Raw genomic sequence first — 18969 nt, 5'->3', positions numbered from 1 at the left:
CGTGTTCCATGGTGGGAGGTGGTAAAAGTAATGCATTGTAGTAATCGCAAGAGAAGCAAACAAATGAGTTGTCAAGGCAAGCTCTACACTTTCCTTAGTAAGCTAAAAGCAGCTTTAATGTTTGGTTTTAAAAGAACCACATACACTATGAGAAACAAAGATCAGTTCTAATTTCATGTATATCTATCCACTTCCAAACATCAAAATCCCCTACTTCTAACCATTAGGGTCTCCCAAATAAATATATCTAAATTGTGGACCCGTTTTTACAGTTTTATATTTAAGGTTTGCAAAAGTGGGGGAGGGGTGGCTGTAAAAAGTTGCTTTAATTTTGTAATGTGAATGGATACAAGGTGGAAAAAAAATTAAATCAGTGGTAGGTTTTCCAATGTTGATTTTTTTTTTTTTTGACTGGTAGTTAAACATTTCTAATCTGCTTCTGGCTTATCTATCATCTGCAATAGTTGACTTGATTTTGCTGGCACATCTCTCTTTTTACTTGCTCATTTAGGCTCTGTGTGATGTATCTGGGATGTTTTGTATATTCTCTTGGTTCTGGGCTCAAATTGGGCTTTCAGAAAATCAAGGTGACAAATTGTGAATACACTTGTGTTATAAAATGAAATATTTGAAAAGTCAGTCGTCTTTAACTTGTATAGTGCTTGTTAAGCCCTGAGTTCAGTATTATGTTTTCTCTACAAAAGTTGAAGAAAACATCTAAAAATTTGCAATAAAATGTTCCTTATTCAGTTTTAAATATTTGTCATCAGCTATTAAATGGGGAGGCAGAATTCTGAACTCGGGACTTGATAGATAGATTAAATATTTATAGTTTGTAACCCGAATCTAAACATAGTTTTTCATTTTCACATGGATAATGTTTTATCTAAATCTTGTTCTTAGACAAGTGTAAAACTCTAGGAAAGGATTATAATGCCTTACAGAACTATTTGAAGGCATAAGTAGAATTAAATAGTAAAATATAAAATAGAACCTTGCTCATTCACCCTTTGATGAAATGCAGACATGCCGTGGAAGCAGATACTCAAGTTTTTAGTTCAGTGTAGAGCAGTGAGGTTCTACAGCTGTTTTGGGCGCACAGCCAGTGCTGGTGACAACATATTTCCACTGTCATCTTTGTATCTAGATGTATCTGTATCATTCATTGCCCAGTTACAGGATTTTTGTTACTGACAGTGCTAGGCTCAGATGAGTTTCCTCTTTGCAGTTTGTCACTTCAAAAAGAAACCAGGGAGAAGGAAGCAGCTATATCTTTGAAACAGTACATGGCACTAGGTTAGTATCTATTTTAGAAAGTACTGCACCACCAAATATAATCAGAAAAAAAAAAAGAGAGAAGGGAAGATCTGTTGAAAGGATAGTCAGGGGTTCAAATGCCTTATTTGAGCCAGGGGAAATAGCTTTTTAGGCTTCAGCTCCACTTTTATTTTCTTCTCAGCAGTGTAATTGCCCTGAGTATTAAGTAAATAGACATAGGACAGGGTTCCATTTTTGCTCCTGGAATGCTGTAAAACTGGAAATGTAATTTTTAAAGGATCTATATCTCGCTGGTGTCAATGGGAGTAGAAGGTGCTCAGCACCTAACAGGATCGGGTTCTAAATTAATTAAGGGGTGCTTTTCAGCTTGGACAGACTTAATGTCACTCTAGCATTTTTATAAAAGAAAACATAAACTTACAAGACTTTCAGATTGTGTGACAGTGTCATGCAAGTGCTTATGCAAGGTGTTGATCAGCCAACCAAGTGAAATGTTGCCTGTAACGTGACAGAAGACTAATTCTAAATTTGGAATATCGAGATACTTAGCTTCAGTTAATTTATACCTCAGTTTTAACTGAGTGACTTAGTTTCCCCCAGCAGAATTTTCATAGTAAACTTAAGTATTACATTTGAATGTAGAACTGAGAACTTTTAGTGCTGGAGAAACATGGTAAAAACTTGCGTCTCTTTCAGTTTACATATGACCTGCAACTAAATTGTGCATTAAATATACTTTCTTTTGTCAAAATGAGAATCCTGCATTTTCAAAATCTCCTAATGAGTGTCCTTTGATTCAGAAGTGTTTTATTTCATGTCTGACTAATCTCTGCTTTGATGATAATTTGAATGAGCTTTGTATGTGAAAGCCATACTAATCCTTATGCTTACTGTTTGAATGTTTGGTACAGGAAGCGAGCAGCTGCAAAACATCTAATAGAACGCTACTACCACCAGTTAACCGAGGGCTGTGGAAATGAAGCCTGCACGAATGAATTTTGTGCTTCCTGTCCAACTTTTCGCCGTATGGATAACAATGCAGCAGCCATTAAGGCCCTCGAGCTTTATAAGATTAATGCAAAACTCTGTGATCCTCATCCCTCCAAGAAAGGAACGAGCTCATCTTATCTAGAAAACAATTCCAAAGGTGCCCATAACAACTCCTGTACTGACAGAAAAATGAACAAGAAGGAAATGCAAGGCCCGAGAGATGACTTTAAAGGTAAGGCATTATAGAATCTTTATAAAATAAAAATCCCTAAAAACGATGGTGTTGGAAGCTTGTAGATTTCTTTCTCATGTCCAGTATATAGATCTAAAATTACAACTCTAGGTATCATCTGTGAACAGTTATACAGGATTCTGGGTTGGAAGCAGATACTGTAATTAAAAACTAGTGATTTGATTATTAGGATGTTCAGAATTGTTGGATAGCAAGTAGTGGTTATGAATATCCAACTACTATAACATTGGATACTGGTAGCCTGTATGGAGGAAGGGAACGAGAACTGTACTGGAGTAGGCTAGATATTGCGGGAAATTGGATGGAGATTTCTGGAGAAAAAGATGGGGTTATATATGGAAGGAGAAGGCACTGAATTCAAGCACTGTGGATAAAATGCTGGAAAGGGAACCTAAGGCTCTCAGTGGAAGAGAGCTGCAGGTTTGGTGTGGAGGGGAAAGAAGCCAGGCCATGACTGTTGCTACATAACTGTTTAAGTATTCGGTAATTGGGCTGCATTTTAGAATAAGATTTTTACAAATACTACAAAAGGGCTGGATTCATGTCCAGAATTGATTTCAAACTGGGTATTCATCACATCCCTGCTAAAATATATGGGTGGGTTGGGTTATTATGGAAACATTTTTTCTTTTGTCTTAAAATTTCAAAAGTTAGTGTTGTCATGTGCTAATGTAACAGGTGCTTCAGTACTACCAGTTTACTGCTCAGTCACATGACTCCTCAGTTGAATAGATTCTCAAGATTGCACTTTTCATTTTTGGCCTCGGAATTGTGTTTGGGAACAGACAGGTAAAGGAGGAAAGGAACAGCAAAAGGGCCAGCTTGGTTTAATGGTTTTCAAGCTTGGGTGAGGCAGAGCCGGTCAAAATAGAGTCGATTCTAGAGTCTGGGTTTGAATTGTACCTTCCTTTGGTACTAGGATGAGGAGGATTTATGGCCAAACTCCAGAAAACCAGCCAGTTCTTACACTGTGGCTTTTTTGCTGAGCCTGTTGATATTCCACACACGCAAATCATTAACTTACAGATAAGGTTGCTACAGTAAACACAGAAATTTGCTGGCTTAATGTCATAAATAAAAAGAAAAAAAAACAACTAAGGAAGTATAATATTAATACCTTGGTTGTTAACGGAAAAAATACCAGTCTGTGGAAAGATCTTGTTTAGACCTACATCTATAAAAGCTAAAACATATATGCTAAGACAAATTCATTTGTAAGTTAGAGATCTGAAAAAAATACAGCATCCCATAACTGTCCCATAAGTGTTTTTTGAACACTTAAACAGCTGAACCTATTTACTTCTGGCTTTCCAGAAAATTGCATCTGTACTCCGACAGACTTGTGTAACTTTGGTTATGACCAATACTTTACTTTCATCCCTAGCAAAGACTGAAATCCCACATTAACTGAAAAACCCAAAGCCTTTAACTGTGGAGCTGCCCAACACATTTCCAAAATTAGTATTACTAAGGTACTGTTGCAACAGGTTGTGCAGACATGCAAGTTGGGATTCACTAACAATTAAATAAAAGGAAGGTATAACCTTTTTAGCAAAGAATAAAGGGATGTATTGCACCTGTAGTGTACCATCCTGTTTGTTTGTAATATTACAACAACACCTAGAGGCCCCCATCAGGATTGAGGACCATTTGTGTTAGGCACTATATACAAAACATAGTGAGAGATGGACCTGGCCCCTAATTTCTTACAGGGGGGGGAAAGGGAACCAACATTGAGACAGAGTGATTGTTGCAAGTGTCATGTTCTGCATTTTTGTTGTGAGGGAATTCTGTCTAATCTATATCTTTAATCTTTCTATATTTAACAGTGTGTTTTTAGTTTCTCTACTTCTTCACAGCTATGTGCATAGATTCTAGACAGTGGTTTCCTTGGAACTCTGGAGGCAGACCAATCCTGTGAGTCGCTGCTTCAGGCTAGGCCCCAACCACTGCAGAACCTGCCAGTATTGACCTGTCTCCATAGCTGCTTGGACAGACTGACCATCCTCTGCAGAGCATTAATGCCTAGAGGAAAAAACTTCTGAAGTCCGTTTGAGGCTCCCAACTAGCTTTGGAACCAAAATTTCCTTCTGAGGAATTTGAAATCCTGAATTACTGCAGTAGTCCTTCTGCAGCTACAGTTGCTGGGGAAACAGCAATCAAATTTTAGAATGCCAAGGAAAAGGGTAAGCAGCTTGCTATTACATTTGATTCTGAATGGCAGTTTTGAAGCGACTAAATCGAAAAGCTCAACAGCTTCCCCAAACAAAGCCCACCAAATCCGTTGTTAAACAACCATATGGGTTTGCCTTAGCCGTCTGTGCTACTGACCCTAAACCCAACAGTGAGCTTTTCTCTAACTCAGGGCAGTCTCAAAAAGCTGCAGCCCCAATTCATAGAAGAAAGTGGGGGGCCTTTGTTTCATTTGCTGTTAAGGAGACAGACCATTTCCTTTTGGTCAGGTCACTTCAGGAAGGGAGTCACATCAGCCTCTGTCTCTTCAGTCAGCCCAAGAGAAAGGAGCAACCCTCCAAGGAGTTAGCAGTGCTCCAAGAGCAGCCAGGGGAGCAGTTGTGGCAACTACTGCTAGAGCTTCTGCTGACTCATTGCCGAAAATTCTCTGTGGGGTGCATTATGCTGCTGCTGCTGACCATGGCCATAGCACCATGCTGTTTCTGCTCATGGACAGTACAGAACATCTAGCACAGATGACAGAGTAGAAACAAATGGTCAGTTTTTAACAAGGCAAAAGATTGGCAATGAGATATCCCAAAGTTCCATGTTCTGTTGTTCTTTAATATGTATACCTTCAAGATCTGGAAAACAGGATGAATAATGAGGTGACAAAATTTGGAGATGACTCACAATTGTGGAAGTTAAATGAGACAAATATCAGAAAGATGTAATAAGACTAGATAAATGGGTAAATAGTAGCAAATAAGTCACTGTTGAAAATGCAAAGTAATGTACTTTGGTAGAAATAACTTGAACTACTCATATTGTGGGGTCCTAAAAAGTGTGACCATGCAGGAAAAATATCTGGGTGGGGGGTCAAGAGCTCAGTGCAAATCTCTGTGCAACGTTTAATGACACTCAAAAAAGCAAATATGAAGATGTATAAAGTATGCGCTAGAAAATATTTCTGAAAACAATATAATGCCACAATATAAATAAACACTCTCATCTGGAATGCTGTATTCAGTTCTGATCACTCTCCAAAAAAAAAAAAAGGCAGAATTAGATGTCCAGAGATGAATGACAAATAGTTAGAGGCCTGAAAAAGCTTCCATATAAAGAGATTGAAAAGATTGTTTTGTTTAGGGAAACTCCTAAGAGGGGACATGATAGAGACAAAATAACAAATGGTGCAAAAGTGATGGATCTGGGGATCTTATTTACCCTTTTCATAACACAAGAACATTCAGTGAAATTGAAAGGCGCAAACACTTAATGATAGAAGGAAATACTGTGCATGACACATAAATGGAACTCATTGCTATAAAACATCGAGACCAAGCGATTAATACTTTTTTTTAAAAAGCGTCATCTTTTTATATGGGTAATGTGAACCATCCATAATTGCATGAGAGAAGGTGAAGGTGAAAAAAATTGGAAGGGATATATAACCTCATATGTCTAGCACTAACTGATAGGAAGTGCTAGACATACTTTCCTGTGGTCATTTTATTCTGTAATTGTTCGCTATGGGAATTCTTGCATCTGGTGCTGATAACTATTGGAGACAAGATATTGGACTGGCCTGGTATGGTAGTTCTTATGTCACTAGTAATGTTATCGATATATAAACAGATCCATTGGACTGTGCTTATAAGGTATGCAGCTATAAAACTTGTGTTAAATGCCTGGAATGCAAGCGATTTGGTCAGAAACATGCATTAGATATGGGTTTTTTTATGATGTTTTTCGGATGTTAACATAGAAGAATATTATACATATATTCTTGTTGGAAGTGGGTGAGATTTGACATGCAGTATATTTCAACAATAATCACTATCATAAAATGATCAATTTGTTATACAGTACAGCTAATAACCTCTGTAGTCCAGAGCCAGTGAATTTAGTACTTCATAAACATGGTTTATGAGACTTATCGTGTGGCATAGAACCGAAAATGTTTGAGATAGTTGACTATCACTTTCTTTTTATATCACAACTTGATTTCTAGATATATGCTGCAACAAACCTAAAGTGTACTAGAAAGTAATTCCATTAACTACAAGTATATTCAGTACTACAGCTTTGTATTTTAGCAATAACATTTTTATGCAAATGAGTGGAGTCTGCTTTTTTCCACATGGACAAGAAGTTAAAGATCGGAGTCCTTCCTCTATTTTCAGGAACATAGTTCCTATATGAACTTCCATGGATTATTAGAAAAATTAGAGTTTTTGGGTTTTCTGCACAGCCACACTTCTGTAATCCTTATATTTTGCCAGTTTTCTTAAATCTGCAACATATTCCTTAGAAATTTAATTTTCCATTTTTCTTTCTCTGATCATAGAATATCAGGATTGGAAGGGACCTCAGGAGGTCATCTAGTCCACCCCCCTGCTCAAAGCAGGGCCAGTCCCCAGACAGATTTTTGCCCTAGATGGTCCCCTCAAGGATTGAACTCACAACCCTGGGTTTAGCAGGCCAATGCTCAAACCGCTGATCTGGTCTGTCTCACCTGAGCTTAATCCCTACCTCCCCCAGCTTAGTTCCTTTGTTTCCTCAAGTGTTCTTAGTCTTCCTTCTTGGGCAGGGAGACAGTGGAGAAGAGCCAAGATTAACTCACTCCCCAGCCTTAAATAGGATTTGCATGTGGCAGGAATGCTTTGTTTCCTAGTTTGATTCCAACCCCCTTCCTGTGGAAAAGTGTCAGCATTTAAAGATGGTAACCTATACCAAGTGACATGATCACAAGACCCTGCGGTGTCAAAGCAGCATCCCAGGAAACTTCTCAGGAAGGTGGGAGATTAGTACCTTCAAAGTCCTATTGTCCTTCCTAATGGCCTATCCAGGCTGATTGCATACTCTCTGGTGGGCATTCCCCAAGTATACAGATGGTTGTAATTATTACATAGTCAATATTTCTAACTTCAGATACAGAAATGATGTATGCATACAAATTGGATAATCACATTCAGTAAATCATAACCGTTCCAGTAATACCTCACATGACCCGTCTTGCATAAAACATCTTAGTTATGCCATATTCATATCATAACAGTATTTCTATGAAGAATATGGGGCATAATATCACAGATGTTAAACAGCAACTACTAAAGTTAGACATTTTAAAATCAGCAGATCTGGATAACGTGCACCCAAGAGTTTTAAAAGAGCTGTCTGAGGGCTTTGCTTAACTGCTAATGTTGATTTTTCACTACGTCTGGGAACCCTGGGGAAGTTCCAGAAAACTGGATCAAAGCTAATGTTGTGCCAATATTTTAATAGGATGACCCTGGTAATGATAGGCCTGTCACTCTGACATTTATGCTGGGCAAGATAATGGAGTGGCAGATACAGGACTCGATTAATAAAGAACTAAAGAAGGATAATGTAATTGATGCCAATCAACATGGGTTTATGGAAAATAGATCTTGTAAAACTAGTTTGATGTATCTTTTTGATGAGATTACAAGTTTGATTGATAAAGATAATGGTGTTGCTGTAATATACTTAGATTACTGTAAAATATTTGACTTGATAGCACACTATTTTGATTTAAAAAAACAGAACAATATAAAACTAACACGTCACACATTAAATGGATTAAAAACTTGAAGTGATAGGATGTTCTCAAAATGTAATTGTAAACGGGGAATCAACATCAAGCAGATGGGTTTCTAGTAGGATCCCACAGGGCTTCGTTCTTTGCCCTATGCTATTTAACTTTCTATCAGTGATCTGGAAGAGACCATAAAATCATCACTGATAAAGCTTGCAGGTGACTTAATATTGAGAGAGTGGAATAATGAAGAGGACAAGTCACTGATACAGTGTGATCTGGGTCATTTGGTAAGCTGAGCATTAGCAAATAATGTGTGTCTTAATACTGTTAAATGTAGGCTATAATTACAAAAAGGGGCACTCCGTCCTGGGAAGCAATAATTCTGAAAAAGACTTAGGGGTCATGGCGGCTAATCAGTTGAACATGAATTCCCAGTATAATACTTCGGCCAAAAGGGCTAATTCAATCATCGGCTGTGTAAACGAGAATCTTGAGAAGGAGTGGAGAGATTATGTTACTGCTATATTTGGCACTGGTGCAACTGCTGCCAGAATACTGTGTCAGGCATCCACAATTCAAGAATGATGTTGATAAATTGGAAACGGTTCAGAAAAGAGCCATGAGGATTATTAAAGGTTTGGAAAACATGCCTTATAGTGATTGATTCAAGGAGCTCAATCTGTTTATTTTAACAACGAAAAGGTTAAGGGGCAACTTGATTATAGTCTATAAGTACCTACATGGAGAATAAATATTTGGCTCTTCAGTCTGGCAGACAAGGGTATAACAATATTCAATGGCTAAAAATTGAAGCTAGATAAATTCAGACTGGAAATTAAGTGTAAATTTTTAACCATTGGAACAGTTTACCGGGGTTGTTATGGATTCTCCATCACCAGCAATTTTAAATCAAGATTGGGTGTGTTTTTTAAAAAGAGATGTTCTAGTTTAAAAGTAATTATTTCGGGGAAGTTTTCTGGCCTGTGTTATACCAGAGGTCAGACAAGATGATCACAATGGTCCCTTCTAACTTTTGGATCTATTAACCTTTTTTAGGTTCTGATCCTATAAACATTTAGGCATGGTAGTAACTTTATGTGCATAGGTAATTCCACTGAAATCAATGAGATTGGTATAGGTAAAGTAATTTATAAGCAACTTACAAACAACTTAACTGTTTGCAAGATCAGGGCCTCAGAAAGGCTTCTGAAGGAATTGAGAGAAAAGCAGCAACAGTAAAGAGGAAAAAGGATAAATCTTAAATAAATCTTTCACCAAAATAAGATTTTTTTCATATCTATGAGAATGACAGTTTGGCACCCACTGAAACTACCTTTTTAAAAATCAACTTGTGTAGACTTAAATTAACATTAGTAGGCAACCTTAAGAATATCTGTTAGTTTGTTTAACTAATAAAGTGGCCCAGCACATACAGAAGAACCCCTTTGATTCAAGACCAGTTATGTATGTCAGATACACTGCAGCATGAATTTCTGAGATTGATATTGATTATATATTTTTGAATGCTTTTCAGACATGTTTCATATTCATGAGATTTTTTTAAACTGTTGCAGAAATTACTACTATAAATGACTATATTATCCTTCATTTACTGTATCACAAAATAAACTGACTAGCTCTCTTGTGAAGAATCTATTTTTTAAAAAGTTAACATTTCTTATGATACCTTAAAATAAATAGTTGCTACTGAGCAGTGACCATACTTTTAGTAATTTTCAGCTTAGTTACTTTAATGGGCATTTGATCAACAGATGTTTAAGGACTGTGAAAAGATGAATTAAAGACAATAGTATCCTGTCCTGTAACATCAAATGGAGGCGGTTTTACCAAGTACGTTGATGGGTTGGTCTTCATGCTTTAAGGTTTTTAAAGTTTTACACATTTAAACATGTTACTGACTTTGTTTCCAGGATATAATACCATTATATATTACCAAATGTATTTCATCTTTCCTACAATTCTGTTGCAAAGCTATCTCATTATTGCAATTGACTCCTAGGTCACAGAGTTCATAGAAGTAAGGAATAAAACATTCAAGTACAGTGAATCTACTGCAAATAGATGAGTTTGTTTCTCCATGTTAATGAAATTACAAAGTAAATTTGTCTTAAACTCATTCAACAATGTCATAGTAGGAGGTATTAGATGTGAGGTGATGGTAAAAAAAATTGTGTATATCATTGCAACTTGATAAAAAGTGAATGTATTTACTGTATCAAGTAAATTTCAAGTGTGGTCTCTTTTTTAACTTTATAGATGTGACTTACCTAACAGAAGAGAAGGTAGATGAAATTCTTGAACTGTGTAGAGAGAAAGAGGACTATTCTCCTCTAATCCGTGTCATTGGGAGAGTGTTTTCTAGTGCTGAGGCATTGGTACAAAGTTTCAGAAAAGCCAAGCAGCATACCAAGGAAGAGCTGAAGTCTCTTCAAGGAAAGGATGAAGATAAGGATGAAGATGAAAAAGAAAAAGCTGCCTGTTCAGCTGCTGCGATGGAGGAAGATTCCGGAGCATCATCGTCATCTTCATCAAGAGTAGGTGACAACACACAAGGAGATAACAACCTACAAAAATTAGGCCCCGATGAAGTATCTGTAGATATTGAAGCAGTCAGACGGGTCTACAGTAGATTACTTTCTAATGAAAAAATAGAAACTGCCTTTTTAAATGCACTTGTGTACTTGTCACCTAATGTAGAATGTGACTTGACTTACCATAATGTGTACTCTCGGGATCCTAACTATCTGAATTTGTTTGTAATTGTTATGGAGAATGGTAATCTTCATAGCCCTGAATATCTGGAAATGGCACTGCCATTGTTTTGCAAAGCAATGAGCAAGCTACCCCTTGCAGCTCAAGCAAAACTAGTCAGATTGTGGTCTAAGTACAGTGCAGAGCAGATTCGGAGAATGATGGAAACATTTCAACAGCTTATCACCTACAAAGTCATAAGCAATGAATTCAACAGTCGCAATCTAGTGAATGATGATGATGCCATTGTTGCTGCTTCAAAGTGCTTGAAAATGGTTTACTATGCAAATGTAGTCGGAGGGGATGTGGATACAGACCACAATGAAGAGGAAGATGAAGAGCCCCTCCCAGAATCCAGTGAATTAACTCTTCAAGAGCTTCTGGGTGAGGAAAGAAGAAATAAGAAAGGGCCTCGAGTGGACCCACTGGAAACTGAGCTTGGTGTAAAAACTATAGATTGCCGAAAACCACTTATCCCTTTTGAAGAATTTATTAATGAACCACTGAATGATGTTCTAGAAATGGACAAAGACTACACTTTCTTCAAAGTAGAAACAGAAAACAAATTCTCTTTTATGACATGTCCCTTTATATTGAATGCTGTTACCAAGAACCTGGGATTGTATTATGACAATAGAATCCGCATGTACAGTGAACGACGCATAACTGTGCTCTACAGTTTAGTTCAAGGACAGCAGTTGAACCCATATTTGCGGCTCAAAGTGAGACGTGATCACATCATAGATGATGCACTTGTCAGGGTAAGTCATGCAACAATGTAAAACTTAAATATGCTATACTGTAACAGTAGCCAGAACCCTTCACTACCTCAAAAGCAAAAATGTACTTATTAGTTATTAGGTTTCTTCAAGGTGAAATGCATCGTACAAACTTAAGGTCCTATCCTGCACATGCTATTGATGGTACAGCATCATGGGACTACTTTGGATAGTAAGCATGACCCCTCTGATGTTTGCAGACTTTGAACCTAAACTGATAAACATCTTGTCCATTAGTAGTGTGGTATCCAGTACTGAGTGCAGCCCTTGCTACTGGACATTGGCATGCCAACTCCTTTCATGTCTATTGAAGCTCCTTATTTTCCCTTGAACAAACTTTCTTTAAATTATCCTTTGGGGCTGAAATGTTCTATACTTGACCTTAGTCAAAAAGTGAATTTTATTTTTCAGGAGGGAGTTTGAACAAAAGTCATTACATTGTTTTGAGTTCCACAAAAGAGAGAAGTTTCTCGTTCTATTTAAAAAAAATGTTTTTTTTGAATGCACACACAATGAGCAAAACTTACATTTTAAAATATTCCTGTGGCTTCATCTAAGTATATTAGTAAACCACAGCTTGTAGGGCAGAAGGAAGAGTGGCTTCGAGCATCTGAAAACTGCACCAGTAACCTGCTAATATGTACTCTGACAAGCCTTATTACTCTAGGGATATGGCTTCTTAAATTAAAACTCAGTGTAAAAACAAAAATTGCTAGAACCACTTTTGAGCACAAAGGAATTAGTGGGTTATGCAAGTCATTCACTATGAAAAATAGTACATAGTAAATAAATAACATATAATGGAGAGAAGTTATATTTTCTCGTATGAATATAACAACTTAACTTTTTAGGATTGGGCAACAAAGAGATGAGGTGGGTAGTACTAAAGCCAACTGTAAACAGAAAGGGAGTAGGCAGGAGGACTCCTATCTACCCAAGGTGAAGATCTGTGACAGAACCTTCATTAACACAGCTGTGACCTTTTTTAAGGTTCACTTGTCTCAGACCACTTCTCCCCTTCCAAGTCTTTCTGTGTGTTCAGCTACTGTTTACCTATAATTTCTGTTACTAACTAACTACATTGGTGATACTAAATTTATTTAGTTTATACTGTTACTGAAGAAACAGAATTGAGAGCCCCCAAGTAAGCTCCTAGTTCAATGTTGAGTACATTTTAACTTTCAAACAGCGTGGCTGCTTCTTGGGTGGTGATAAGTATGACCAAACTGGGAAGAGTCCTGCTTCAAGTACTAGTGCGGAACTTGTGGAGGGAAAATGGCTTTTTTCCCTTTGAACTCATCTGAGACATTCAGCACCTGAGAAACAGCCAGGTTGTTGTAAAGCTTAACTTTACTCCATGTACCAATATTTTATCATTTGAGTAAGAATGTGCTTAGTGATTTCCCTGCTTGTCTGGTTTATAGCTATAACCAAATATGTGGTGTTGTGTTTAACCTAATGGGTTATTATATAAACTCCAGGTGGCTTCTAGATGCTTAAATTCTGAGGGACAGCAGGAAGCAAAGTACACTTTTTCTGTTTATAATACTCTGAGAGAATGGGCTAAAACTAGGTAACAGCCAGTTTCAAAGGAGTATTAAACGTTGTAAATTCATGCAGGGAGGACTGATTGGGGAGGAATAAAATATGCAAATATGTGAAAAACACTTACAGCGCAGCAGCGGCACAGTTACACTGGTGAAGATATTGCCTACGCTGAAGGGAGAGCTTCTCCCATTGGTGAAGGCACTCCACCTCCCTGAGAAGCAGTAGCTATGTCCACAGGAAAAGTTCTCCTGTTAACATAACTGGTGGTTGGGTTGGTATAACTGTCACTCAGCAGTGTTAATAATCACAGCACTGAGCAATGTAGTTGTACCAACATACGTTGGTAGTGTAGACCAAGACTTAGAAGGAGATTGCTTATTGTGGAAGGAAATTAAAATCTTTTGACAAGAACAAAAGAACTGATTTCCCTGCCTACCAATGTTAATCTGAAGAACATGTGCATTTTCAACTGGCTCAGTTTTGATTGCTTTCTAATAAACCTGATCTCAGTTAAGACCAGCGGAATTGAATTGTGGTGAGATATGAATGGCACCAAATCCCAGTTTTTTTCCTCTAAATACTAGATAACACTGCTTTCCTGGTCCAGGGTTTCTACCTTGGTCCATAACAACATAAAAACCCTGGACCAGGAAAACTGTGTTATGTAGTAGTTAGAGGGGAAAACTGGGATTTGGGTCACCTGGGTTCTATAATATGCTTAGCCATTGTAAAGCATTTTGAGGCCTTTTGACAAAAAGCAATTACATGAATGCCAACCAAGTATTAAGTATTCCAGTCAGTATGCAAATATTTATAGGACCCTTGTTATTTCTCTGTCCACACTGGTATTCAAAACAATTTGTAGTTTAATATCCTTAACTTCCATAATGATCAGGGAAATTTGTAAAGTAAGACTAGGGGTGAAATTTTAAAAGCACTTGAATGATGTAGGTTTCTAAGCCCCATTTTCAAAAGTGACTTAGGCACATACAAGCTTGAGTATGATTGAAAGTATTAGTAAATGGATATCGTTTAAAACAAAAGGAAGTTCTTCTTCACGCAGTGCACCGTCAACTTGTGGAACTCCTTGCCTGAGGAGGTTGTGAAGGCTAGGACTATAACAGCGTTTAAAAGAGAACTGGATAAATTCATAGTGGTTAAGTCCATAAATGACTATTAGCCAGGATGAGTAAGGAATGGTATCCCTAGCCTCTGTTTGTCAGAGGATGGAGATGGATGGCAGGAGAGTGATCACTTGATCATTGCCTGTTAGGTTCACTTCCTCTGGGGCACCTGGCATTGGCCACTGTCGGTAGACAGATACTGGGCTAGATGGACCTTTGGTCTGACCTGGTACGGCCGTTCCTATGTTCCTATGTAGGATCACTTCCCCGATTTTCAAACTAAAATTTTCAGATCTGACTAGATTAATAGTTAATTTGTTAAATACTTTATATATAGTGTTTAGTTCATGGGTGAGTTACTGCTGCTGTAAGAATGTTTTTAATACTTCGACTTTTATACATTCAAATTTGCAACTTTCATGTTAATTTATCTTGGAGTTTTTGCATATTATGAAACTTTTATTGCTATGAACACTAAGTGTCTGAGCAACAGTAAGTCATTACATACTCAACAGTCAATAAATGTACAGGTCTAGCTAATTTCTTCTTTATTAATTCAGTTCCATATGATGATTCACTTATATGGAATAACTGCATTTGAATAATTAGTTCCTTCAACCAGCTGCCTCATAACATCAGTTGAGACATGCAGTAATCATCCCCAAATGTATTGCCTGTGGTTTTATTGATTAGATTAAAATTGAGTTAGGAGGAGTATGTCCACTTAAGTACATAGAATTAGTTACCTGAAAAAATCTCCTGCATAATTTATTAATAAGTAGCATAAATAACTTTGTTACACATTTGAAAAAACAGACTGTTAGCCACTCCATGATCCACACTACTTGAGTACTGTCAAGTAGTATAAAAATAAAACTTTTCTGACCCACTGTTGTATTTTAATATATTAAACTAGTAGTTGAGATACTTCCTAGATAGCTGCTTTAATTTGCTTCTTGGTGGAAGGATGGAAAGGTGGTAGTGATTGTTGTTGATTAGACATACCTTTTATACAAAATTTTATTAAGGTTCCATCTCTTTGCTCAGTCTACTTCCTTATGCCTGTAGAGAAGCTGTTCCACTTTTTTCATCTGTTGGATTAGAATGGACCACCTCAGAGTCATTATAGCTATGAATGAGCAACCTTAATTCCTCTCCAGTTTATACTCCCTTGAATGGAATTAAGTTCCACTTGCAGAATCTTTATTGCTGATGGTCGCACACCAAAGAAAGAACTCAGCTTGACTAATTCCAGGCTGAATTTGGAGGATTGGCAGTTAAGAAAACTATCCTTATTTGTAAATAGAGCAGATTTGACTGGAGTCATTAAGGGATAACTATGAAAGTATGCAGTGACACGGTCATTTTTGGAGTGCAAGTAACTGCACTTCATGCAAGTTATACTTAAGATGACCTATGCCACCAGACTCTGATACTACTTTTCCTTCAAACTCTAGACCCACTGTGATTGTGCAGCTTCCTCCTTATGCTGGATGTGCTCCCACAATCATTAGGCAGAGAATATTGATACTCTGTTCCAAGTTTCTGAATTTTCTTCTGACAAACCATTTTGATTTTTAAAAAAATCTAAAAGTAATAGTTATTAAAATAAAACTAATTGTAAACATACTTAATTTTCTGTTTCCAAAATTAAGGATTTGAATAATTTCTATGTTGTGATAAAAAATACAGGTCTAGCGTATAAATTGTGCGTCTGAGAGCCCAAAATGTTCTTTTACTATTGCATGTCAAACAGTTTTTCCTTTGCCTCCATTGCAGTTTAGATATAGTTCACTGACTGCTGTTAGTGACTGCAGTGGTCTGTTATCTATGCTTTCTACTAAGAGCTGTTTTTCCTGCTAAGCAGCAGTTGTCTGAGGGACAAGGTTGACCCTAGAAGCAAATAACCCTGCAGACTTGAATTGAGCTGCCCCAGGAACCTTGCCTAAACCTAACCCAACCTAACCTTGCTCTAACCTAGAGCATATCGTGGAATCAGGTCAGTGACTCAGATGAGCCCACCTTTTTTGGCACTTCTACAGCTGACCTCCACATAGACCTTCACTGGATATGTCTAAACTGCAATGTAAGCCCAGGGTTTCTGGGACTCAAGTCCTCTGGCCCGTGTTAGGGAACCCTGGTCTTAAGCATCTCCATTATATTTTAACTCTTTTATGTTAAGGCTTTTCTAAAATGTGCTCGAACCTGCAGTGCACAGGCCTGAGTCAAAGTAACCATATCCCAGAGTTCCTAGCCCTCTCCCCTTCCCCACCTCCCCCACCGAAATGTGGCTGTTCTAGTCCTAGGACCATGGGACATTGTGGGAAAACTGTACTGCCTGCCCTTCATGTTACCAGAAAGCAGCTCGATTTGTAAAAGGCTTGATCGGTTCGCTCTGCATTGCAAACCTAGGAGTCAGTGACAGGGTGCTTGCAGATCATTGATCTGAAAAGAATGAGTTAATGCTGACCTGAGCTGCTGCTGTTCACAATGTAGGGGTGACTTCATTTTCAGGAGAGTGCATTACATATTGTTGGGATAGAGAGAGGACTAAGGAAGTTGTCACATGGAATTGTAGGCTACTTCCAACTAACTCCTGGCACCCGAGTCAAGAGGGGCTGTGTCTACATTGCAGAGCAATAGGGCCAATGTTCCCTCTAATTTTTTCCATCCATGTATGGAATAAATTTTCTTATGTGCACTGAGGTATGTGCACCACCAGTAGAAACAAAAAAACCTAGATATAATTTATAATTTTTAAAAGTTACCATAGGGATAATTACTCCAGCCAGGACAGGTTAGGGATTTTAGAACTCACTACTCAAAGAATTAAACGTAAGTGTAAGCAAAATAAAAATTACAAAATGCATAGATCAGTCTAAACACTAAAATAATATTTTGGAAGAATAAAATTACAGAGAATATATGTGCATTGCAGGAGGTACCAAGTAGTAACAACAACAGTAATACAAGTACACCTCTACCTCGATATAACACGACCCGATATAACACAAATTCATCTATAATGCAGGAAAGCAGTGCTCCGGGGGCGGGGGACCTGCGCATTCTGGTGGATCATAGCAAGTTTGATATAACGCGGTTTCACCTATAACGCAGTAAGATTTTTTTGACTCCCAAGGACAGCATTATATCGAGGTAAAGGTGTATGTATTGGGAGGTGAGTGAGACAGAGACACTGTGTGTGTGTGTGAGAGAGAGACTGACTGTGTGAGCTGGCTTCTGGGGATATCTCAGAAACAGTGCACTGTCTCTTTAAGAAAGGCACTCAGCTGAGAGCCACTCACCATTCAGACTGCAGCACCTCTGAGTCCTTCTGAGCCAGGCTGTCCCCTCTGCCCTGCTCAGTGGTTTGAGCATTGGCCTGTTAAACCCAGGGTTGTGAGTTCAGTCCTTGAAGGGGCCATTTAGGGATCTGGGGCAAAAATCTGTGTGGGGATTGGTCCTGCTTTGAGCAGGGGGTTGGACTAGATGACCTCCTGAGATCGCTTCCAACCCTGATATTCTATGACCTAATTCCTCTGCAGGGAAGAGGGACACCCTGACATCAGCACCCTCCCCCCATCTCCTGCTCTGCACAGCGAGCAGGAGGGTCCCAAGAGCAGCTTCAGGACAAAGCAATGAGGAGCACCTGAACACATGCTGCTGGCTCTGCACACTCTGCTATCAGCTGGGCGGCATTTAAATCTCTCCTGTGCGGCTGCCAAGCACATAGCTTACAGGGAACACAGAATAGAGCTCACATCCTGGGTCCTGTCTTAACTTGACCTCAGACCCTCCCGCCCTGCAAGACCCTGGGTCCAAACCTTGGACAATTGCAGTATAGACACAAGGAGGAGTTAGGCTTGAGCCTTGGCTCAAGCACAGACTTGCATTGAAGTGTAGACATACTCACTGAGGACTTCTAATTTACTTTATCCATTGCTGTCCAGCCAGCTTCGCTCTAACAGTGTAGTTTTAATTACTACCTCAGTCTGCAGTCTCCTTAGAAATCAGGCTTGTTGAGAAGGCCAATCTGAAATAACATTTAACTTTCATATCAGCAGATTTAATCACTCATTTAATATAAAATCCATTAATATGACAAGAAAATCCCAGCACCATGCCTGTGAAAAGATAGTGTTTTGAAGGAAATTATTCGGAAACTGTGCATTGTTCCTCGTAACTTCTGTGATTTATAAAACTTACAATACAGTATTTATTGCCAGCAAGTTTACTCCAAAGCCAACAATACATCATGATTAGCTGTCAGTGAGAAAAAGGATTGGGCAACAAAGAGATGAGGTGGGTAGTACTAAAGCCAACTGTAAACGGAAAGGGAGTAGGCAGGAGGACTCCCATCTACCCAAGGTGAAGATCTGTGACAGAACCTTCATTAACACAGCTGTGACCTTTTCAAAGTAAGGAAGTAGCATCTGTGATATTGACTCTCTAGTGTTCTTAATATAATATTATGAAAATCATTGCTGC

The 18969-nt window shown here is 38.2% G+C and overlaps 1 protein-coding gene across 4 annotated transcripts in view; it reads left to right on the top strand.

Annotated features, from left to right (window-relative positions):
* Positions 1 to 18969, top strand: part of UBE3A (ubiquitin protein ligase E3A) — a 97943-nt gene that overhangs the window by 63971 nt on the left and 15003 nt on the right. For all 4 annotated transcript variants that reach the window (XM_039539199.1, XM_039539211.1, XM_039539193.1 and 1 more), the window contains 2 exons: positions 2190 to 2500; positions 10536 to 11791. In XM_039539199.1, coding sequence (XP_039395133.1) covers positions 2190 to 2500; positions 10536 to 11791 — 1567 coding nt within the window. The remainder of the gene's footprint in view (positions 1 to 2189; positions 2501 to 10535; positions 11792 to 18969) is intronic.

Source organism: Mauremys reevesii, linkage group 1 (assembly GCF_016161935.1).
Source record: "Mauremys reevesii isolate NIE-2019 linkage group 1, ASM1616193v1, whole genome shotgun sequence".
NCBI classification, from domain to species: Eukaryota; Metazoa; Chordata; order Testudines; family Geoemydidae; genus Mauremys; species Mauremys reevesii.
The sequence above is the reverse complement of the archived record's forward strand: the minus strand, read 5'-3'. Positions and strand labels throughout refer to the sequence as shown.